Below are 23,956 nucleotides of genomic sequence, written 5' to 3' on the forward strand. Positions count from 1 at the left end.
GCTGTGAATAAGTGTGACTACAATTTGATGTGGCTGGGAGCTAAATTCACGAGGAACTAAATAACGAATTCTCTTCCAACTGTTGGTTTAGACTGAAAGCAACACTGAAATGATGTGTATTTTCCCAATGTATTGTAATAGTCTATGATCGTGCAAACATGAGACACATCTGTTGAACTTTATTCGGATGTGTAGGCCCATCGATTTCAATCCAGGACTGATAGATATGTGCTGGGCAGAACGTTTTTACGACTGGGATCCCTGTGGGTTGAGCTCTGGGCAGGCAGATGTCACAAGGTCCCATGAAAGATCCCAACAGAGGCAACCCTGGCTGTGTTGACACAATTGAAAAAAGTGGAAATTGCCATGGAACTAGAAAATATCATGTAGGATGCTCATCTTTGTCTTCCAGCACCAGTTTACATGCATCTTGTCATAGTTTCCCTGCAAAAAAGCACAGTGGTCAGGTATTTTAAATTGATTAACTTTCTGTTTACTTCTGATAGCAATTGTTACTTGTGTTTTTCCTCTTCTTTTTTTTGGATGACCTTCAGAAATTTCCAATTAACGTTAAAAACAAAATGCTTTTAAGAGGCAGGAATGAGACCTTAGTTGTTCGTGGTTCTGATGAGAGGTTTTACAAGAAGAAAATCACCATCATTGTCACAGCCATTAACATTCTGATTTTGGAGCGGTGGAAATGTAAGTGGAGATTTATTTTTGAAAAGTCTCGCTTAGGTTGGTGACACAGTAATTTACAAATACTCATCTTGTAGATTCAGCAATGCCACGTCACCACGCGTGTATTTATGTTATATTATGCCTTGAGGCTCGCATTTTCTGTGAGCAGCATCGGCTGGGCAGTGGCTCCCTGACCCTCCATACAGCTGACAGAAAGGGCACCTGGGCGCCATGCCCCCGCCGAGTGTGGCTGATCGCCACCACTGTCAATTCCCATGAGAAGATGGCCAGAATTGGGGCGATGGGGAGAAGTGCAGGGACCGCCTCGGCTGTGCGCAGAAAGCAGGGGGCGAAGGCCCGTGGGACAGGGTCACCGCTGCCCCATTGGCATCCAGGGGGCACAGAGCGGGACTGAGGGCAAGGGGCATTCCAGCCTGCCCCGTGTTGGTGGCCACCATCTCTAGGGACATGGGGGCACTGAGGCATTTTTTTTTTATTATTATTTTGGGGTAACACCCGGTGCTAGCGGTGGGGGGCAGGGGAAGGTGCGGGGAGCGCCCCGGGGAGCCGTGCCGCAGCTGATGTAATGCTGCTGCTGCTGCTGCCGCCGCCGCTGCCTTCGCCTGTGCCCGGCGCGCCACTGCGCCCTATATACCTCGTGCGCGCCTACCTATGTTACATGTCTCGCTCCGTCTATACCAGACGCACGCGCACACATATGTGTTATTTTCGCCGCCGGCGCGCAGCGGGGGCCGCCCCCGCAGAGCCGGGCCGCCCCGGGAGCGCTCCCCCCCCCCCGCCCCAACCCCGCGGCGGGGGCCCGCGGCCAGCGGTGGGGCCGCCCCGCACCGCCCCCGGCCGCGCCCCCCGGCCCCGGCCCCCTCCCCGGCAGCGGCGGCGGCGCGGGGCGGCCCGTCAGCTCGGGCAGCGCCGAGCCTGCGCACTGGGCGCCCGGGCGGGCACGGCGGCCGCGGGGCGAGGAGCGGCGGCGCGGGGCGGGCCGGGCCGGGCCAGGTGCTGCGAGGCGGGGGAGCGCGGAGCGACCCTGCGCGGGGGCGGCGGCGGAGGCCGTGCCGCCATGCGCCGTGCCGCGGGCCGGGCTCGCCATCCTGCGGCGTAAGCGGCGGGACGCGGCTCGGCTTTCCGCCCGTGATGTCCCCCGGGCAACAGGGGAAGGCGACTCACTCGAGGGCTGCGGCAGAGGCCTAGTGCGGCTCCGCGTCCGCGCCGCCGCGCCCCCATGGCCGAGGAGCAGCAGCCGGAGGGGCAGCCGCCGCGGCGGCTGGCCGGCACCCCCGCGCCCGGCGGGGCCCTGCCGGCCCTGGTGCCGGGGCTGCAGGGCGGCGAGGCCAGCGCGCTGCAGCACAAGATCTGCAGCTCCATCTGGTAAGGGCCGGGCCCCGCCGCCGCCCGGGTGGGCTGGCCGCGGGCCAGCGCTCGGCTCCGCGGAGGGCGGCGGGCGGGAGCGCGGGGCGGCGCGGCCCCTTTGTGCGGGGAAGCGCGGAGCCGCCCCCCCAACCCCCGGGGCAGCCGTGCGGAAAACACGCGTGTCCGTGGGCAGGTGCGCCGGGCGACCGCGGCCGCGCCGGGCGCGGGGGGTTTCCCCGGTGGGCGGCAGCCCCCGGTGTGGCGGGGTGGGGCGGCGGGGGGCCGGGGGCGCGGGCTCACCTGCCGGGGGCGTCTGCGGCGCCCGGCGCGGCCCCCCGGGTGTGCCCTCTGCGCCTTCCAGCGCTGGAGGCGCCCAGCACGGGCGTGCAGCGCGGAATGCAGCGCCTTGCAGCGCGGGTGCGTTTTGCCAGCCTCCCCCTTCCGCTGAGTTTCCCGTCTGGCCATTGAAATGCAATTTTGGCTGAAACTTGGGATGGTGGTTGGCAAGTTCCTGCACAGGAATCCAGTCCTTCGGGTTTTTTCCTAAAAATTACAACAAAATTCTCAGTGAACCAGCGTTTTACTTCAGAGTATTTATTTTGGGTGCCTTTGAGGGAAAGAGAAATTGAGTGTAGCTTGCCCTGCAAATAAAATATTTTGTTTTTTTCAAAGAAAATACAAGCAAGAGGTGCTCACCTGCAGCATTTACGTTTTGTGTGTGTTTTTAAAAGCTGCTTTTGGCTGAGGGGGTTGATAAAAGTATTGCGAAAGTTGGGAGTTGTAAATATAGGTTGCTCATATGTGTTTTCCTCTATATATACCCGCCACATATATATGCATATACCATATATATATATGTTTATGTATGTGTACTCATCCTAATAGAAACATACTGATCCAGCTTGCATATTACTTCATGCTATAGTTAGAATTTATGGTTTGAATTGATGCAGCTGGAAAAGAAAGAATGTAAATACAATGTTACCTTCAGATTCTTTTGTTGTATGGCATACTGAAATTGCATTTACTGTTTGGTTGTTGTGGGTGGTGTTTTGGATTTTTTTTTAAAAATTTAAACCGTAAATTCATTGTCCTTAATCCACACTTGCTACCTTTTGTTTTGGTTTTCTCTGCAGCATGACCTAGAGAGGGAATGCAAACTGCAGGATTTCCTGTCTGTTTAGATGACAAAATCTTCACACCCTGCTAATGTATTATGGTATTTAGTGATAGCCTTTTTAGATTTTCTTCTCTTTCCATGAACGTGCTGTTTGGAAACGAGCCTCAGAAAGCATGTTTACACTGCATTCAGATTAGGTATCATGTCCAAGTTGAAGACAAAATGGCTACTAAGTAAAACCTCTGCTTTTATTATGGGTTTTCTTTTCAAGGAAGAAGAGTACCTATGTTAGCCTTTTAAATGAAGGCTGCTTATTTCATTCAGGTAAACCTGCTGGATAGCATGAGCCCACATTTGGGACAGAGGAGCACAGCGTTTTGCCTGGTATGCGTGGCTCACCTGGTGCCACATGCCTGTGACCAGCAGAGGTTTTGCCAGCACCTTGCAGCCCTGTCCCCTGGTACTTTCGCCGATGCTCCGCACCTCCGCACGTGTGTTCCTCCTGGGTACCTGCTTCCTGCACCGGGCTGGGACTTCCCTGCCCTTTTCAGGCCGTACCCATTCCCTGCGGGTTACGCTGTTGAAATGCAGTACTTGAAGATAAGGTTCTTTTTTATAAGAAAACTTTTTGATATCTTCAAATCACGTGTCTGGGACCACTAGAAATTCTGTGTTTCTGCACTGTGATCCAGCAGTCTTCATTTGGGGCTGGGGTTTAATTTTACTTTGCATCTTGATGTAGATGCTGTGGTGGTTTCTGGGCAGCAAGGATGAGGAGCATTGCCAGGGAAGTCGTGCACGCTGCACTCATAGTAAACGGTGTGAAGTCTGGTGTAGTTGCAGTCTCAGATCTGCTGTTCTGTCTGGCAGGTGCTGGGTGCTGGTGCTGGATAAACAGCAGGAGAGGTTGTGGAAGGTCACTCGTGAAAATGGCAGTGCCCTGTTGTTAACAGAACTTGGTGTAACGTGCAGAAGAGAGCTTCCTCTTTTCTGCTTTCCCTCCTCTTCCTCCCCTTGTCCCCCGCCGTGCCAGTTCTGCGTGCCGGCAGGTTGGCATGTTCCGTTCCCCCTTTGCTTCCTGAAGGGTTTAGCACATCTAGGCTAGGACTCACCTGTATTGTTTCCCCCCTTTTCTGCTGCACGTTTGTGCGTAGTGGAGGGATGTTTTCAGTAGGTTTTGTTTCTTAGGGTTTTGGTGCTGTGGTTTTTGGTGTTTTTCCTGGTTTTTTTTTAATTATTATTTTTTAAAGAAAGGGTTTGGGTCTTCAAATTATACTGTCAATAAAAATACTAGTATAGCAGACTATAGCAGCTACTGAAATGCTGGACTTGGGGATCACAAACAAGTCTGTGCTTGTCCTTGCGCTGTACAGAGAAATATAAATATAGTGTGTGATGTAGGCCTCGAGCGGGACAATGAGGCATTCATTATCTCAACTCATATTTAATTTATTCTGTTTATTAAATTAAAATGTAGTTTGACAAAAGTATCTCAAGTAATTGCGAACATGTGGAGTCCCTTAAAATGAAACAATAGGTTAAGTCCTGCTGGTTAAAATTACAGGCGTGGTCCACGTATGTACTGAAGACTTGAAAGTGTGCTTGCTAGGAGTCCGGTCTGGGGTTTTTGGGGTTTTTTTGTTGTTTTTTTTGCATGTAAAGTGACCATTGGTTTTGGACTGAAGAGGGGAAGATAAGAGTTACGTAGCTGTGCTTAAAAACTAATCAGGAAGTATTTATTTGCATCACAGCATCACATACAGGTATTTAACTGCTGTTTGGTTACAATAATGAAAGTTCATCACTGTCTTGACAGTATTTTGTTTTTCCTGTCTGCTTCACGTGAACACATCCAGCAAAGTGGTGTCTGTTTCTGTTCTGTGTTGCGTATTGAGTTGCTAAGGCAGTTGGATGTGTTCTTACTGCGTCAATGAAATGGGCAGAAATATTAGATGTCTTTTCCCATTGACGGATTACAAGTCTAGACGGGGAGAACGCGTCTTTGGGAGCCTAGCTTGGTTGATTAGTGTCAGGTTGGGCGGCTTTGTAAATTGCCCTGGTCTTCACTGGACACTGGGCCTTAATCTGCCTGGGTTTATTTCCCTTCAGATTTATTAAAGCTTTCATATTTATTAATAGCTTTTTGTCCAGACGTTAGAGCCTGAGGCAGGAAAACCTCCCTAGTCAGCTGTCTGAGCATATAGACTAATGGGGTTTCAATGATTTTCTTCGGCTGAGGGTACTGTATTACCAAATGTGTGTTATTTGTATATGATGTTTCTGTACCCAAACATATGGTGGCGAAGGCAGAGTCTACTCAATATCACATTAAGTTGCCTAAGAATATCCTATAGCTGAAGACAGCCAGCAAGGTACATCGTAAAAGCAGGGTGGTCGAGGTGCGGAGATGACCGAGGGAGGATGGTGTTGGTCGAGGATCTGCTTTTGCTGATGTGAAAGAAAAAGACCAATGGTTTTAGGCAATTTAATCTCTTTGCTCACTGTATTAATCTAAAATCCAGTCCGTAGGTTCGTTTTCTTGTTCACTGTTGCGAATAACTGGTGATGATTGTTCAATGAGTACTTGTTTACTGTTGTAAATAGTGATCTGGTGCTTGCATCTATACATGCATTGGCCCCAGCTTCTTTCACCTTGCCTGCATCTCAGCTCTTTTTGTCCTAAAGGCATCTGTTAGGATTTGATTATCATAATTCTGCCTGAGGGATTAATTTCTCTCCTCCCCCTCCCCAATATCTCGTGTGTAAACTGAGCCGAGGACCAGGCGGCGTGGAGTGGCAAACACAAAGCATTGCTTTTGCAGCCGTTTGGGTTGGACGTGGGTGTGGGTTTCAGATCATAATTTTTGTCCTCAAATTGCTCTTCTAGCTAGAAGTTGTATTGGAAAACCACATGAGCTAGGCTGGGCAGTGCCAAAATTATATGTCCTAAGGCCCAGTTTGTCTCATGTTGAAGGGGGAGTAGGAGGTGAATCGTGCCCTTGTTAGTTTTGGGCTCTCAGTATCGTGCTGTAAAACCAGACTAGCTGATTGGAACAGTAGTATTTTCTAATCTTTGGAAGGCTCCATTCTTTCTTACGACTTGCATCATTCCTGCTCCCTCCTGCAGTTGCATCCATCACTCCTCATTAGGCATTGTCAGCAAGTGTAGATTGTCACTTAGCTGTTGGCAGAGCAAATGTTCTGCAATTTGGGAAATGCCATTGAGGTTTTTCATAATAGGAATTGCTACTTATTTGTATGGTTAGGTCAGCAGAAAGAAACCATTGACAGTCTTGGTATTTTTAATAAAATACCTGACAATGAAGAGGGAAGCTCAATGTGTATGTGTTTCAGGCTCTTTGCAAATGTAGGTGCAAACACCTTTTTGGTTGTTTTCTTCTGCAGTTGAAATCAGTTTATGTAGTTTTTTTAAAAATTATGGATTTCTTGATTTGGGTTGGATTAATCTGTAGACATCTGCATTTACTCTTTTTCAGTTTTCTATAGTTCTGGAGGGAGTGAGTCAGGGAGTAAGAGGGGAAAAAAACAAACCAAAACCTCGGTATTTTGTTAGAGTCTGTCGAAATTGAGTGGGGAATTTAAAATTTCCTATAACTGATTACAGACCCTTTGTGGTTATTCTGTGCCTCCAGCCCAAAACGCACCAGCCAGCGTTCCCTCCTTCATCCTAGTTAATTCACTGTTGGAGGTGGGAAACAAAACTTAAGAGTTCTTCAATAAAAGGTTGCTAACTATTGTGAGGAAGAGCTAATAATTGTCATTGACAGGTGTACAGGCTGCACTCATTTCACTAAATCTGCTTAACATCGGCAGTGTGTTTACTACTTTTGAAAAAATACGTTGAGCCCCTCAGGTAAGAGGTGCTGTGTAAAACTGCAAAAAATTTCTTGTCACTAAGGCAGTTTTCCCTGGCTTTATGGTTCCATTGTTTACAGGTGGTGGTGAGACTGGCCTGCCCTGGATGTATTTCCTGATGTGGTGTATAAGCAGTCAAATACATAAGATAAAATTGAGCTGTGGACCATACTTTAAGGTAGTTCTTTGTTATTTTGGGAAGCGTCAGCCTTCCTTGGGCAAAGCATTTAGCAGCGTGTCATTCTCCTTAACACTCTGTTACCCCGAATGGATAGGAATAGAAAGTAGGGTTTGTTTCATTTGACATATGTTATCCTATATGAGTTGGCCAAGGTAGCTCCCTTGTAGTGGTGGTGGAGAAAAATATGCTTCTGATGTGAGGGCCGTCTCCTAGGGAAGGCGTCTTTATAAAACAATCCATCTGATCACTTTATATGCCTATTTCCCTTTGACTGTAAACAAATTTTAAACCATGTGCCAGGGTGTAGGCATCTGCGGAGCAGATCTCTTGAATTGGGCAGAACAAATCCTACCATTTGTCACTTCTTCAGGTCAGCTTATTTTCTTGGAGGGTGGCCGCTCCATCCCTCCGTGGGTTGTTTTGGACATCTTCCATTCCCTTGAACAAAGTCCAGGTACGCCCTTTATGTATTACTACGCATTCCTGTATGGAGGAAAATCCTCCTTTTTGGGGGAAGCCACCCTGGAAAAATTCCTTCTCACCAAAGTGGCTTAAAAAAAGCATTTACAGTTCTGTCCTGAAATGCATCCCCTTGCTGTTGGGGAAAGCCTTCCTCCATGCCGCTGACTGCCAGGAGCGGGGAGCGGGCAGGTCAGTGGCACGCAGCAGTCCATGCCAGATCGGCGTGGGAGGAGAAGCAACTTTCCAAAACGGGGCACAGCCACCACGGTGGTGGAGTTTCTAGGTCAGCAGGTGTGGAAGCCAATTTGATCTGCAGGCATTTTTACAAGGTTAGAAAATAAACCTGAATAAAATGAATGCTGACCTTTATGTAACCTTTTGAGAATGGAGTTGAGGTTTTATTGAATATGCTGGCTCCGAGTTGGATGGAATAGCTTTGCAGAAAAAAAAATATCTTTGTAAATCTGCTTTTAGAAGAGTGGATTTTTTTACTCTTGCTTGTGGGTTTTGTTTGTCTTTGTTTCTTGAAACAATAGGATCTAATAGAGTATATGGGGAAAAGACCCAGTATTCAAGTCATAAAAGGTTTGGCTAAGTTTTACTGCTGTTCATTTAAAATACATAGGAGTGCATTAAATCGTTGACTTCACAGCACCAAACACACGTGATTGCTTGTTCCAGAAATGTTTTACTTGCTGCTGCAGGAGTTCCCTTCATCGAAGCAAGTGGGTTGGTGTGACATTGTGATTCAGAGCAGCCTTTCTAATGAGTTCTCAATAAGCACACAGTTGCAGGATGGTCATCCCAGGCCTCCGTAGCTGGATTGCTCCCCATTTGGGGCGGTTCTGTTTGGTTGGCATGTGTCTGTCTGCCACTGGCGAGTAGGAATCCAAATCTTTTTCTGAAAAGAACACTTAGAACTCTCCCTAAAATTTTCTGGATGCCGTATAAATGAACCAGAAAAAAATACTGTAACTGGGCGAGATGACAGTACTGCTCTGGTTTGGGTGATCAGATTTACACTGAAGCACTGATTAATCTCTTAGTTAATTGGGGCTTGGGGTGGTTTTGTTAGTCTTTTTGTGTGTCCGTGTGTGTGTAGTTTTGAGAGCAGGGGTTGAGCTTAATGTTTTTACACAGATGCCATAACTTATGTATGTTGCCTTCTCTTGTTACTCCACTCTGCCGCTTGCCAAACAGAAGTATTTGGACAAGGGCCAGAGCTGCAAAATTCAGATCAGGATCCAAATTTGGATTTTTGGTTCAAGCCTTTCTAATACCTAACATTACAAAGCCTCAAGGAGCTCCTTATTTTTAAACTGTGAAGATGAGGAGATGGCGGTAGCTTTCTGGCTGGCTTCTGGAGTAGTCTAGGTAGAACATGGGACTGCGTGTTTGAAAAGTTACCAGCAGGTGATTCCAAAGGTAAATTGAATAGATGAAAATGCAGTGCTCTGTCACCCAGAAAGAGCCCAAGCAGAAGGCCAGCCAGCACAAATGGGTAATTCCAGGCTGGTGAGAAGAGTCCCCTAAACACATCTAAAAATTCTGAAAGTCCTTGGGGTGTTTTGTCGTGTTCCCTTAGATCTTTGGGAATTCTGAGGGTTGTGATTCGTTTGGTTTGTTCTAAATGGAGTTAGCCAGTATCTGAATTTTAATGCTTTCTTGATTTAATGGAGAAAGGATTATCTCTCATCAAGTAGGATGTTCGTTATCGGCTGCTGTGCCATCAACAGTCTTTCAGTAAGCTGCCAAGTGTTTTCTGTTGTTGAATGTTTAATCATTAAGACAGTGGGAAAAAAACATTCAAAACTTGCCGAATATTTTCCCTGTTGCTTGTTTTTAATTGCTTGTGGTTGCTGCAGTGACATCGTACCAGTTGAAGGGTGGGGAGGCCGGGTGTTGCTGCAGGCGGGACCGGGGATGGGGATGGTCTCTGTGGGTGGGACATGCACCCTGGGAGTTGTGGCGGAGGGGCCTCCCATGGGTGGCAGACCCACCAGGTTCTCCTTTTGGACCCACAGCACCCAGTGAGTGGTCTGGCCTTTATTGCTCCGTCTGCGTAAGCTGGTACCTTTTACTCACCGTGAGGTGTCAACATGTGGCAGGGTGCAGTGCGTGGCGGTGGCACAGGTAGGGGATGTGTCCGTGGGTCTGGGGTTTTGGGGTGTACCTGTGCTCCTCTGGAGCGACGGGTCCTGCGTAGCTTTTCCCTGGAGCTGGCTGGGGATGGTCTCACTTACAGATCCGATAGTCAGGTACTTCAAGTTTGGGAAGAAAATCTTGTTCCTGGGAAGAACTTGTTTACTTAAACGAGGCATATTCGTGTCTCCCCCTGAGAGGAAATTTGTGGTTATATGTCAGGGTCTGTGATTTATGGCTGTCCTTTTTGATGGATGGTCTCAGAGGCATGGAGGCAATCTTAGTCAAAGATTTCTTAGTCAAAGATTCCGAAGTGCTATTATGAGGTAGTTGGGACTCCTGCCAGTGAAAAATTTGGATTGCACTGGACAGCAGGAATTACAGTTCATTACTTGGGTTGCCTATAAAGCAGTGAATTAGATTGTTTTTAAAGCTGTCAGCAATACAAACAGACTGTTGGAACTTTTTCTTAGTACAGAGTTGCCTGGCAGCGTCTGCCTCAAACATCCCTCGGACAAACAAGAATTAGCTTGTGAGCAAGGTGTGCTGGATAGTAGGATGGGAAGTTTGTTTCTCTTGAGTTTTCTTCACCTTCTTGCCCGTGTTCAGAAATCACCTGAAGATACTTGGAGTAGTCTTTGTGACTTCAGTGAAAATACTCCTGTGTGCTTTCTCCTCTCCTCATCAGAACCGTTCCCATATTAAAATACAGACTTAAAATTGACAGTTACTTGGTACCACAAATGATAACTGTTTGAAGGCCTGTGCGTTGAAAAGCTTTAACATCTTCTTAATATTTTTTGTGGATTGAATTTTAAGTCTTTTTTAAAAATCTGCTTTGGAAAATAGTGACAACTCCTTCCTCCGGAACCACATGCTAGTTTTGTTGCTAATTCAGTGGAGAAAAGTACTCGAGAGGCTCGGGTGCTTATTAAGCCAGGTGAGGAGCTGGGCAAAGGTGATTGTGGATGCCGGGTGATGCTGTGTCCAGAGGCAATCTGAAACTGGGACTTGAGGCTTCTGCTTTGGGGCTGGACACCCTCTGGCAGGCCTGGTTTGCTGTGCGTGCTGGTGTGTGCAGGCAGTGGTGTCTGGAAGGGCATGCAGGTGGCAGATGCCCCTTGGTGTCCCTGCTGCGCCCTTGAGGGAGGGTCCCTGGTCCCTTGCAGGACGGGTAGCCGGCCAAAGGGAGCAGTGCTTGGTGTTTCTTACCCAGCATTGTCTGCCTCCAGCTGCCATCCCCCGTGCTGTGTTCGGTTTCTGATGCTTTGTGCTTCTTGCTGTGTTTCTCAATGAAGGGAAAACCATTGCTCTGTGATCCTTGCGCAGGTTCTATGGAAGTTGGTAGCTGTGGGTGAGGCACCTGCGAGGCTGGCTGGTGCTCAGCCCTTGTGTGAAAGCTGCAGCTCTGCTCTGATGGGACTGTCTGAAGCAAGGGCTGAAAATAGTTTTGAAATAATCTTGCAGGAGTCAGAGACTGCCACAGGAACCTTTTATCCGAGCTCGGACAAAGTATGGTGTTTCTTTCATTAAGGGTACATAAAAAGTTTGCCTATTTTCTTCATGGTTTGATTTTATTATTATTATTTTTTATTAAGCCTGTTAGCATTATAAATGATGAGCTGTGTTAGAGCCTACAGTTGCTATTAGTGGTCATGTAAACTACATGAATTGGTTGGTATTTAAAAGACAGTCAAATTACTCACTGGCAGTAATCACAAAACTGCACACCTGGAACCACAGTTTGCTGAAGAGCGCAGCCAGCTTTTGGCTCCGTGAGCCTGCTCTGCAGAATTACCTTCATTATGCTTGATTCCAGTGGTATGGTTCAATGATTAACTCATAAGAAGTTGAGAAATTAATTGGCAGCTGAGAGAGAAGTGTATTTGCTTCTGCTATTCAACAAGTGAATGAAGTGGGGTTGACAGATCTAGTTAGAAAAATATGGAAAGGGATATTTTGAACAGAAACCATCAGTTGTATTTAACAACTAGAGATAGCTTACTGAGTCAAATAAAAAAAATCTCAACAAATGTGCTGAAGACATAAGAAAAAGCACTTTTTGTCTTCTTTTTTACAGCTGGTTTGTGTGTGTTTAATTGCATCAGACAAAAGTTTGTCTAAATGCAGTTTATACTGAAACTTAGTAAAAAATTAATTTTACAAGTTATCATTTTATCAAGCAAAAAAAGCTAAAATGTTGACCCTGAAGATAGGTTACCAAATCTAATTAAGTCCCTGATCTGTGAAGATACTCAGACAACTATCTCTTATTGATTACTTCAGAGTAGAAGCTAGGTGTCCGATTACCCTGTAGATAATATGCCTGAACTTACACTATGAGTAGTCAATTTTCGTGATTATTAATGGCTAATAAAAAGGGTAATAGTCTTGATTTCTCAGGCTGAGAATAAAAATGAAAACCAAGATAATTTTCTTTGGGGTTTTTTTGGTTTTTGTTTAGTACCACTAAGTTTAAGCAGTCCCCATTTAGCTTTCATTGCACATATCCCCATGGACTGCATCTTTTCCTTGCTAGAAGCTTACTTCTCATGGAGGGATTAAGAATGTGTGACATTCATGTACCATCGTGGTTTGTAAATTCAAGTTGGTGAAACTTGTAGCTTAATGGAAAAACAAAATGTAGATTGTGTGTACAGTGGTTCAGTGCGTGGAAGCCCTCTCTCTGTGAATGCTTAGACACATATGTATGTATTGGGATGTCAACCCATAGCCCCAGATGTTCACGGTGAAAATATTTATAATAGATGTTGGCAGTGCAGAACCTAACTGTTGTTCTTAGTCACTTCAGAGAAGTTTTGAGTATTCAGTGGTAACCTGTATTAAATCCCAGTAGCTTTGTGGCAAATCAGGCCCAGTGTAGGATCAGGAGATAGCTCGAGTGCATTGTGTTCCTCAGGGAGAGATGGTCCTTCCTAAATTCATCAAACTCAGATGAGCTGCAGTTTTGGCTTGATTAGTTGAGCTGCTGAGTAAGGGAGTGGCAATGCAGTGTATAGCTCACCTTGAAAATCGAAATCAAACTAATTAATCAGGAAAAGAGTTTTCATTCTCTTAACGCAAACATCTGCTCTCCCATGGGCATGTTTACTTATGATGTGGTTCACAGGGATGAAAATCCAGACCGATCAATTCTGTAGTGCTCTTAGACAATGTCTCCTTCTGGAAGGACGCATCAGACAAGTAACTGTGGGTAACATTAGTGTGAAGATTTTATACAAGCATAGTTCAATTGTTAGATGCTGTAAGATGTTAGCCAGTTACGTGCTGCAGCCTACAGGTGAATTTCAACAGTGCAGTTATCTCAGTGAGTATTGCTGTAGTAGCTTTCTGTCTACATCTGTCTCAAATAGAATTCTTCGGTGCTGTGAGTTTTGGAAAGGCAGAAGTTTAATGCAGCTTTTCTGAAGTCTGTTCTAGATTTCATCAATGACAGCTTTGTCTGTTTCTATTTTACTGAGTAAGTTGTGGTGTAACTTTACCATTCCCGGGATGTTTAAAACGGACAGACTGTGACTAATGAATCCGTGCAGGTGTTCTGCAAACTGTCTTAATAGGGTGCTGAACTCAGTGACCTGCATGGCTGTGGCTTCACGACTTTGTACTAGGACAGGTCGCATGCCTTCTGCCATGTTTTTGAAAGGAAACATGACAATATGAAAACTTTTAACATAGACATCAAAATGCTTATGAACAATGCCATGCCTGCAAAGCAGGTATGTTGCTTGAGAAGAAAATGGCTAAGTTCTCCGGTTTTTGGGTCACATTCCCAGCAGTTGCCTACAGAAGTAGGATGGGGTGGCAGAGCCAGGGGTGGGTAGCACAGTCGTCTTGCCTGCTTCAAACTGGCTGCATTGTTCCAAGGAGACAAGAGTACAGAACCTTAAAGTTGTGGGGTATTAAGTACTGGTCAGATGCCTGCTGTTCATCATTTCCATTCATAAATGAGGTTTTAGAGGAAAGAAGTAATCTGATAATTTACTTGTTCATTCACCATGGCTGCGGAGGCAGCCTAGTAGTGAAGGAGGCAGTGAGTGGAGTGAAGGTGACGGAGTGAATGGTGCTCACCTGCCTTACACTTGTAGTTCATGCGGTGCTGGCAGTGGAGTTGTCTATTCTGGCTGCTCTGGAGCTGTACAGGCCTGATGGATGCTGCAGCCCAAGAGCTGGTAAACGTAGTCTTGGGTTGGAGCAACCAGTCCTGCAGTGCAGGCTCGTGTAAGATGCTTGTTTGACACAGTTAAGCTACCACCTAGGAGTAAGTGCAGTTGCGTTCAAACCCGGCTTTGTAGGTGCAAACTGAAGTAAGTGCATGCAGGTATGAACTTACACAACTTAATTAAATTTTGTGCAGCTTTAATTTTAAGCAAGCTTACAGGTTTAGACAGGCTCTTGAGTCTGCAAGTAAACTAAAGTTCACTTGGGCTGTAGGGTAGGGGAACTCAAACTTCCCAGTCTAAATCCTTGAGAATTGGAATAGTGCATGTTTGTAACTTTTCTGAAGATCCTAGTTTAGGGATTAAAGCAATTTTTAAAAGATGCTACTAGGAGTATTTTTTTCTTAGCCCAGAAGTGGAGGGTGGAAAACTGATAGGTTAAACTGTTTTAGTATTCAGTGAACTGACCTTTAAGGTAGGCAAGAGACTTGGAGCAACTTGCAGCTTTTTATTTGCAGGGACGACAGTTTCTGTGCCGGGAGCGGGTCGAAGCTGGTAAGCAGAGGTGGGTGAGAAATGCCCCAGGGTGCAGGTGCAAAGCTGAAGGATGGAGGCCTGAAAAAACCGGTGGCAGCTGAACGAGAGGGAGGAATTTTTTTGAGCTAGGAGGTTATATGACTGCCGCTGTCAGGCAGCAGTGACGTGTTCATCCTGCATATATGTTCAGCTGTTAAATTTTCACCTGTATAAAAAAGTCAGGGATGGGAGTGAGGTTATGGGATGTTCCAGTGAGCAGTGTGGCACAGGTCAGGGAGAGAAGTTGCCTTTCCTGTGGCAGTGAAGCCGTGCCAATCCAGCACAAAAGAAATTACCCTTTTAGTAGGCAGGTGCTTGGAGATACTCAGGGCATTACTCAGCACAGGGAAACCGAAGAGGTTGCAAGGATTGAATTCCCTCAGAGTTACCAAGGTCAGCACTCGGGTACGGGTTCCTCAAGTGGAAAAAATAAATGCTGGGGAGCAGTGTGTGGAGAGCTATGGGAGGAAGGGGAGCGAGGAGGATGAAGAGTGCAGACCTCCAGAGATCAGGGCAGAAGTGGAAGTGGTAGGATATTCTAAGCAGCACAGGGAGGAGGGGGCTGGATAAAAGCTGTATTTGTTTGCAGAAAGACAGGCTGATGCCTAGGGGTGCGCTGTGCGATGCTGAGGGGAGAGGTGGATGTCTCTGGCATGGAGGAGGGACATGCCTGTGTGGGTTAAGCTGAACCTCCCCAGTGCGGTGTCTGTGCAGCCCTCAAAATGCTCCTCTGCTTCCTAGCGAGCGTCAGGCCCCAGGTAGCATTGGGATAGTAGCGTGGTGGGAAGGCTGGGGCTCCTTTCCAGGCTGACAGTGGGACACCTGCAGCTGTTGACCCTGCAGATTTTTGAGAGGGGACGGCTGCACGGGGTGTCTGAATACTGGCTTGTCATAGTGGGACATACTTTAGATTAAGTTCCTACTTGAGCAGTCTTTTTTTTTATGTGGCTTTATTGAGATCACTCTGCGTTTTTTGTATGTAGTTTTTCTAGGCAGTTGATCCTTGCAGACTTATCTTAGAACAACGCCCTGCAGTGCCCCATGTAGATTGTTAGTATATATAGGATGCAGCTCCTCTGAAGTCGTATTATCTTCCTCCGTAATGTGCAGAGGGCATCGCATCCTTGAAATAGAGAGCCCTGCCTGAACATAACAATACACACTGATTTTCATTCAGATCGGTGTTGAAAGAACCAGGGTGAGAGCCATGTAAAAGCATTTTCTTTGTCTCTTCTAAGAGTTCATTAGAGTAACTTGTGGTAAAATTAAGTAAATGTAAAAAAACCCAACAACCCAGCAACTCAAATGACTGTCTTATTGCTGGAATAGAACACCTGGCAGTTGTGCGGTTGTTGCAAGTTCTTCACAATTATTTTAAGAATTGTGGAACAAGTCTTCAGTGCTGATTACAGCTAGATTTCTTCAGAGAGTTAATAGAGGTGTTTATAGACCTGAATTTCAGATGTAGGTATTCTGATGTCTGCCGGCTAGTTATTTCTTGGCAGTTCGTTACAATGGGCTACATTTGAGACTTGGGCATTTCATTAGCAGCCTTATCTTCCTTCTTTGTTCAGCTGTTTGTATAGATTTTATGAGCATTAAATAGTGTCAGAAATGGTGAAGGGATTAAATTTTTATCCTATATGAAATATTTCACTTACAGTAACAAGTATTGAAGTCATGCGTTTGACCAGTTTTCACCTGCGCTAACTTAAAATGTTAATTTTAAGCATGCTAAACTGCTACTTTTTTTCAGCACTGTGATGCAGCGTTGCTCCTTGTGTCTGGTGGAAAACCAGGCTGGCTTATTCTCTTTGACGAGTGGAAGGAGTTAGATGAGGTTAGAAGGTGGGAATAGCGATGGGAAGGTGAAATGGATGCCGCTTGGCCTTCTTGCGCTGTTTTATCATCTTGCTGTACTTGTTGCTGCCTTGTTTTGCCGAGAAGAGTGATTTGGGTTAGGTTGAGGAGGAGTCTGCCTGCAAGCTGAAAAAGCCAGTATTTGCAAATTGGTGAATACTTGCTTTGTTTACTTTTTGAGGGCGGAGAGTTGGACACTTTCTAGACTTCCAGTGGACACAACTCTGTGGCTATTTTTAGGGATTATTTCAGGGAAATAACAATACTTTATGTGCTTCCAAGATGCGATTACAATCCCAGTAGCCTTTGTCTGCAGTTAAGGATGTATCTGCGTTTGAAGACTGGAAGATTTGGTTTGCGTTAAATGTTTTGCTGCTTTTTGCTTGTGTTTGTGCAAGGTTCGAAGGCGTGATGCCGGAGTATCCCCGGGGGGGAGGTGCAGGCAGGGAGAGAGCCCCTAGGTGGCATCAGAAGCCACCTGATTTTTGGCTCCTGCATGGCAGTGGTGAGAGGTGCGGGTGGGAGGCGAGCCCTGTGCTCGGTGGTGCCAGGCTTGGCTTGCAGAGCTGCCCAGCATGGGTGGGCTTCCCTCTCTCAGTACCCTGTGCTAGCACAAGCTCTTACTCCGTTAGCTGAGCAGTATACATAATAGTCATTCTGCTAATTCCAGCATGTTCCAACCTTTTGCAGCTCTGCTTTCTAAATATTTAATTGAAATGCCATTTTACTACTATATCAACGTGAGCCAAGCCAGACAATGTAACATGGCGCATGTTAAGATGTTAATTGACTAGTAGCACACATAGGTGGCTGTTTCATAATTTTCTCCTTAGATGATCCTTGGCTCCAGTTTAACATTGCTTTGTGCTGCTGAATGGAAGGTTATATACAGATATATTTAGAGCTGTTAGTCTAAGAAAGAGAAGCATTAATTCAGTGAGATTAAGAATTAAGGCCTGAATCCTGCAGGCACCGCTGGGACACAGTGCTTGTTGTGGTAAGGGTGTGATAATAGTACCTTTCTGATAGTACCACTTACTGTAATAGGGTTGGTAATCCCTTTATTGAGTGGTTTGTCACAGCTTGCAGAGTAAATAACGTGTTGGGGTTTTTCCCCCCCCTGGAATGTCATCTGATTTCATCAGAGTTGTGGAAGAGATATCAAATCTTCCCAAAAGGCTGTGTGGTCAGTTTAGTAATGACCCTCTGTATTTTAACATGGCTTTCAGAAAGATGACTTTGCCAGAACTATCGCTGTCGGTATTTAGTAGGGGTCTGAGTCTGACTTGCTTTTCTTGGGAGCTAACCGGGTTTTTGCAAGAGGCAGAGGCAGCAGGACACAGCACAGGAAGAAGAGCTGCTGGGTGCTGTCACCATCCAGATAACTCCTGTGCCTGGTAGCTGCAGGCCTGGCAAGTGCTGCTCATGTGGCATTGAATCCCACAGAACCAGCTTTTGAAGACTGCCTGTAGACCCTATTGTTAAACCGTTTTGACAAACAGCCTTTGGATATTATGTGGGGGCGCGACTGATGCAGTGGGGAATGGAGGCGTTGCAGACCTGAGTGGTTTTTAAAAGGTCATGTGGCCAAAATAATTCTTCCTTGGCAGACAGCTCTTAACTGCTGTCTTGGGTATCCTTATTATACAGAAGGCTTGTTTTCAAATATCAGTAAAAATACTGGGGCAGCAGTGCGTGGCTACACAGCATTAGGGTCGTACGCACGGGCTGGGAGTGGGTAGCTGGGAGGGTTTTGTGGCCCTAAACAGCCCCTTCTCTTCTGCGGGGACTGCACCGAGTTGTTGCTGGTCTTTTGCAGAACCCTCAAGAAAAGAAAATTTACAAGTGGTCTGGTTTAGTTTTGTTTTTTCCCCTTCTCAAAAGAAAGCTTGTTGTAGAACTTTATAAACCTCCCCTTTCTTCATTATTTGTCTGAGAGGGTAGGTGGTTTAGCGCCCGAGATAACTGGCTAACAGTGCCAATGGTAAGTAACCATACACCGGAGTTTTCCTTTCTAATTGCAGCATTTCTTACTGCATCCTGTGTCTCAGGTAATAATGTAACGTAATGCACCAGTGCTGGAAACTGGGAGCCCTGCAGTGGGGAACCCGTGCTGTCAGATTCAGTGTAGCCCGTTTTTGTGATGTATGGGGCAGCTATTAGCAGTGATGGAAAGTGGTTCCTTTTCATAAATTGCATTGGGATTTGGCAGAAATAACGTTTTCCCTAGGCTGTCAAAAATGTACCAAGCCCAAGGAACAGCCACAGAGGCTGGTTTTGGGAGGGTGTTCCAGTTTATGCAAGTGTTTGCAGTCTTGGGCTGCAGGGGATACAGAGTATCTGTGGCAGCTTCATTGATGGTGTGAAACTAGTAATGAAAAAATCACTCTGGGCTTCCTGGGTTTGACCACCTCGTCAAACCGTTACAGTGTTTTGCAGGATAAATTGTGGCTCTGCTTGTCCCCTGAATTTTGCTGAACTGGATCTGTTGCTATCATGGACATCTTCCTCCATTTGAGGATTGAGCCCACTGCTAGTGCCTGAATGAGGAGAGCCGTGTCTCGTGTGACTTCTGGGGCTGGGAGGTCCCCTGCCTGAGCAGAACTGCAGCGTCCTGGAGGTGCTGCTGTCACACACCCTGGGGACACAAGCAGGAGCCCCTTTGCCAGCGTTGTCCTCCGCACAGCGTGTCCCAGGACAGGTGTTGTGCTGCAGCGGGTGGGTGTCGGTACAGCATGTCACGCTGCATGTGCTCCCCCAGTATTTGTTACGCGGCTAGCTTTCACGGGGAGCGAACGCGCTGCAGTGGAGAAGCTGGTAAGGGTTAGTTTCAATGGCTGTGCAGGCTTTGAGATGGCTCAGAGATAACTAGGCAGTAGCTAATAAGTTCAAGGGCTTTTGTTTACACCACCCACCCACCCCGGCCACCTTCCTCTTTCTGGTCTTGCTGGCATAAGGCTTCTCGTATCCCTTGTGGTTATACGGCTGCTTCTATTTGCAGCATTAAGGAAATACTCGGTGTGCTCAGAGCAACTGAATTCTGCCACCTCTTGTAACACGATAGTCCCATATTGCTCAGTGTAGTTCAGCTACCTATTCCTGAAAGTAAAATATTGCTTAATTAGGGGAAGGCTGGCAGCATCTGGTTTTGTGCCGCTTTGAGAAAAAAAAAAAAAAAATATATCTCATCTCTTTGTCTTCTCCACCTGCTTTTTCCCCTCCATCTCTCCTTCAGTGCAGAGTAAACCCAGCTGCACACCTGAGGAGAGAACACACTCCTCATTCTGCCCATGTCAAGCTGGCGCAGTTAAAATGGGGCTGTTTTGAGTAGAAATACAGAACTAGGTCAGGGAAAGCAGACATGCATACTTTGGCGTAAGATAGAAGAGCAGTTTGAGGAAATGCTTTAGTCTGGCTTCCTCCCCTCCCCATCTGAGTTTGTCAATGACTTCAGCATTGAGGAGCTTAAATTACTGCAGCTTTTGCAAGTTGCCTTCAAGATGCTCTCGAAGTTCTTCGGCCTAAAGTTTAAGTCAAAAGCTGAGGCAGTTGAGATGGGCTGGAGGTTTCCTAGTAGGGCTGTCTGCTGCAGACCAAAGCAGCCAGCACGTGTTCCCATGGAGGGCGTGGGGCTGGGTGGCTCCATGAAACACGGTGGCTTTTGCAGGGAGCCAGCCAGCTGTGTGTCTCTGAACCACAGGCGGAGAAACCCCCTTTTCTCTGCTGATTCACTGATTAGTAGAAGCCGGGCTCTGGTTTTTGAATGGCTCTGGTAGTTCTTCAGAGGTGAGCAGGTTGATCCAGGCTGGTGGTGGTTGGGGTGGAGGTGACGTTTTTGAGGAGCACTGCTACAGACAGTAGGACGGGGCTGTGTCCCTCTTGAGTCGCTCAGCGTGCCTTAACATTCAAACAGTTTGCACAGTGGTATCCACTGAGCAAATGTTTCATCGTTGGTTGTGATAATAATTGATTATTATTTCTTTTGCTAGGTTTTGGTACATAATTTTATGCTACCAGGTTCTTGTGGTGGGTCAGTATCGGGTGCAAGCTGGTAAATCCAAGGCAGCTGTAGAAGCAGCCAACTTTATCACTCCTGAGAGACAGCTACCCCCGGAACTGGAGAAGGGCACCTTCTTGTCCTGGGTGAAACTGCTTGTAGTAGTCTGAATTGAATTTTAGATCAAGGAAGTCAACTAGTTTAACTGAAGGGACACTGTCAGCGTGAAGAGCTGTGGAAGAGAGTAATGTCAGCTGTGCTTTTAGGTGTGGGTGAGTCACAGCAAGCCCCCTGGAGCAGCTTTCCGGTAGAAGCAACACTGACTGTTGGCTTATTGTGTGGTTTCTAAGTTTAGTTTTCCAATGGGCTCAGGTCCCTAATAGATTCAGTTATTTTCATTAGTGAGAATATCTCTCGCTCCTGGTGCTCTGCTGCAGCTGTTGCTAGACATGCAGCAAAGCATGTGGGTAGTGGCCTCCAAATATTAGAAATGGCTCCGTGTAGGGCCTGGTTCAGCCTTGCTCTTGGGATTGCTGGTTGCAGTTACTGTAATTGCAGTAGTAATTTGGTAAGGGATACACTTGGCAAACTTTATTTGTAAATGAAATTTCAGCTTTCAAAACACATCTGTCCTGTTAGTGAGAGAAGAGGGGTGAAACAAAAGTGGCAAATGCATTGTAACTGGGATCGCTGCTCCTTTGCCACCTTTGTCACTTGCCCTTTGTCTCCTGACTTGATGGAGATACGTCCTGCAGTGTCACCAGACTGAGCTTTTCTGTACAATGCTCAGGACTGTGAGAAGGTCACTGTCCCAGTACCTTCCCAGTCAAAGGGCTGGTTCCTCAGGCTTACTGTTGCTTGACTTTGACATGGATCAACTCCACTGGAAGATAAATGAGAAGCGTTTATGTCATTAGGCGCAGGCTTTATAGAATCAGGCTGTGTTAACCTGTGCTCCGGTTAGGATGAAAGAAGCCTTAGTTGACCACTAAGAAATTTTAATGGTGCCCTCCCAGTATATTAGGGAGCATACAGGGAGAAAAAAATTGCTGTTAAAATAGACATCTCACTTATCCCTGCTGAAGCTGTAGGACCTTTGCCTTTTAAAATGTCACAACATCTGCTTCTAGATTGAAGGACATGAACTTAACTATCATTTTTGTGCCACCAGCTGACGAAAACGAAACACGGAGAAACTCTGTTTCCTGGCTTTATTATTGCTTTTGTGCTGCGGCTTCTCAATGCAGTTGATCGGTGCTGTAGGAGCAGAGGTCACTCAGAACTGAGTTCAGAAGAGCCTGAACTAAATGTGAGAGTTTACATTTACTGACTCAGACTGGTATTTGGAGATAAAAGGACAGCTCTAGGGATCTCCTGCCCAGCTGCCTCCTGGCAACTTGCTTCCTTCTCTTTACAAGAAGAAAATATTAATGCAAATGGGCGTGCTTATGTGCTGTTCGGCAGAACCTAGCAGAATGGGAAACTGTGCTGGCTGAAACGTGTCCTCCTGAAAAGCCTAGCACACAATGTCGTCTTCAAGGCTGTAGAGTAGATGCTGTATTTGGACTAAGTTTGAGCTGCCTGCATCCCCTTGTCCCCAGGGCTTCCTTTCTGCATTAAGCTATCGTGTGAAGCCATAGAAAAGGTTTATGTACAAAAATGGGTGTATATGCCTAAGCCCTGTTGCCTGCTGCCACAAGATCATCTTTTAGGAGAGTCTGTGGATCTGTAGCAGCACAGGGCTGGTGGGAGGCAGTGGAGTGAGGTGGAGTCCAGGGTGAAAGAAGTGCTGCTGGAGCAGCCGTCTGTTCCAGCGTGACTTTGGTCAGCATGCCTGAGTCAGCTTTGGGTCGGATGCAGTGATGACTCTGAGCAGCGGGAGGTTTTCATGCTTGGTGTGCTTTGACTTTGCTAGTAAGATGGTGGTTTTTGAAGAATGAGATGATGTTTGGGTTCCCTTCAGTTGCTACAGTAGATGCCTTCTCCCAGGCAAGGGAAAGCTCCCATTTTGTGGTCCTTAGCATTCCCTGTTCTCATAAATCCTCAACGGCTTTCCTTTACTCTCTCCTTGGTATTCCCAAGTGTCTACTTATCTGGTCGTCTTCTCCTACACCATCACCTGAAGTAGATGTCTGCTGATGTAGCTACTTCAGTGGACTTGTATGTTCTTACTTGTTGAAATTCTCTATTGTATTTTGTCAATATAGCATATGCAATTCTTGTATGGGAAGGGGCATCAGTATTACCAGCTTCTGCACAACAGATTTGTAGACCGTCTGGTTTCAAGATGAGGTGTTGAAACCGGCAGGATCACAAGCTCTTGTCACTGAGTATCTGATGCATGGATGCTAGTTCAGTAGCTTTGGTTCCTGTCACCACCAGACACTAGATCCATTTGTTTTGCTTGCTGCTTACGATTTCAGTCTATCCATCAGATACCTTACTTGGTCTTTGTATGTGGTAGCACCTGTGCAAAAGTAAAATGACTGGAAATGAGATGTTTTGTTGTGTTAATGGGAGATTGAATTATGTTTTATTCTACTAGGAAAAGAACGGCTGCCTGAACTCCAAAAATGGTTGTTTAGTTCTTGTTCAGTAGGTGTCCGCCAGTAAAGGCTATTGGGTTTTGCATGGTAAAGCTCCTGCTTGTCTGAGCAATGATTAAAGTCCTTCAACTAATGTAGTCAGGCCAAGCATGTGAAATACAGCACCCTTAAGAAACACAAAAGCTGCTTATGGGTGTGTTTATATGAAGTATAATAAGTTCCATACTGTTTGCGCTCCTTGGCACATGTACTGAGGTCATTCATGGCATACTTGTAATTCAGTCCCCACCCAACGTTGTCTTAATAAGCCAGCTGGGAGGTAGTGAGACTAATGTGGAAAACTCCGAAGTTGCCAGTTGGGTACCAGTTGTCTGTTTTGTAGCAGCTCTTTGGAAGGCTAGAAATAAATGCCTTGAAGTGGTGGGATTTACTGAAGCGTGGTGGTGGTGGTGGAGTTAATTGTGTTTACAGATGAACACGTAAAATGCATCTGACTTGTGGAAGAGCTTACCATAAGAGTAGCAACATCCGTCTTGGCTGCTCTGCAACTTGGGACAATAGCTCCCAGTTGCAATGGTATTTCATTTTTTAAAAAATGCAGTTCTTGTATAAAGAGCAAAACAGCAAGAATTCTAACAAACAGTTAAGAAGTTTGGGCTGATTTATTACAAAAAAATAGCCGGATGGGTATTCTTCCATAGACTAGCAGGATATTTCACAGTAGGAGATTAAGCCTGTAGTACAGTGAGAGAAATTCTAATATTTAATATTTTTGTCATTGCTGCCTAGATTAACTCAAGATTTCTATTCTCTCTTTCTTCCCTCACGTCTAGCAAAACTGTACAATCTAAAGTGGACTGCATTTTGGTAAGTACAACTCCAGAATGCTTTTTAATATTTAATAAACCGCAAGACCAAAACAGATGGTTCTAGAGACTGACAGCTATTACGAAGCCTTTCCTTAGCAGT

At 46.2% G+C, this 23,956-nt stretch overlaps 1 protein-coding gene across 1 annotated transcript in view; it reads left to right on the forward strand.

The window, feature by feature from the left end:
• The first annotated feature begins 1,628 nt into the window (after positions 1–1,628).
• Positions 1,629–23,956, forward strand: part of RFX7 (regulatory factor X7) — a 48,322-nt gene continuing 25,994 nt past the window's right edge. The window contains exons 1-2 of the mRNA XM_055808747.1: positions 1,629–2,067; positions 23,821–23,854. Coding sequence (XP_055664722.1) covers positions 1,922–2,067; positions 23,821–23,854 — 180 coding nt within the window. The 5' untranslated portion in view covers positions 1,629–1,921. The remainder of the gene's footprint in view (positions 2,068–23,820; positions 23,855–23,956) is intronic.

Source organism: Falco peregrinus, chromosome 1 (genome assembly GCF_023634155.1).
Source record: "Falco peregrinus isolate bFalPer1 chromosome 1, bFalPer1.pri, whole genome shotgun sequence".
Lineage (NCBI taxonomy): Eukaryota > Metazoa > Chordata > Aves > Falconiformes > Falconidae > Falco > Falco peregrinus.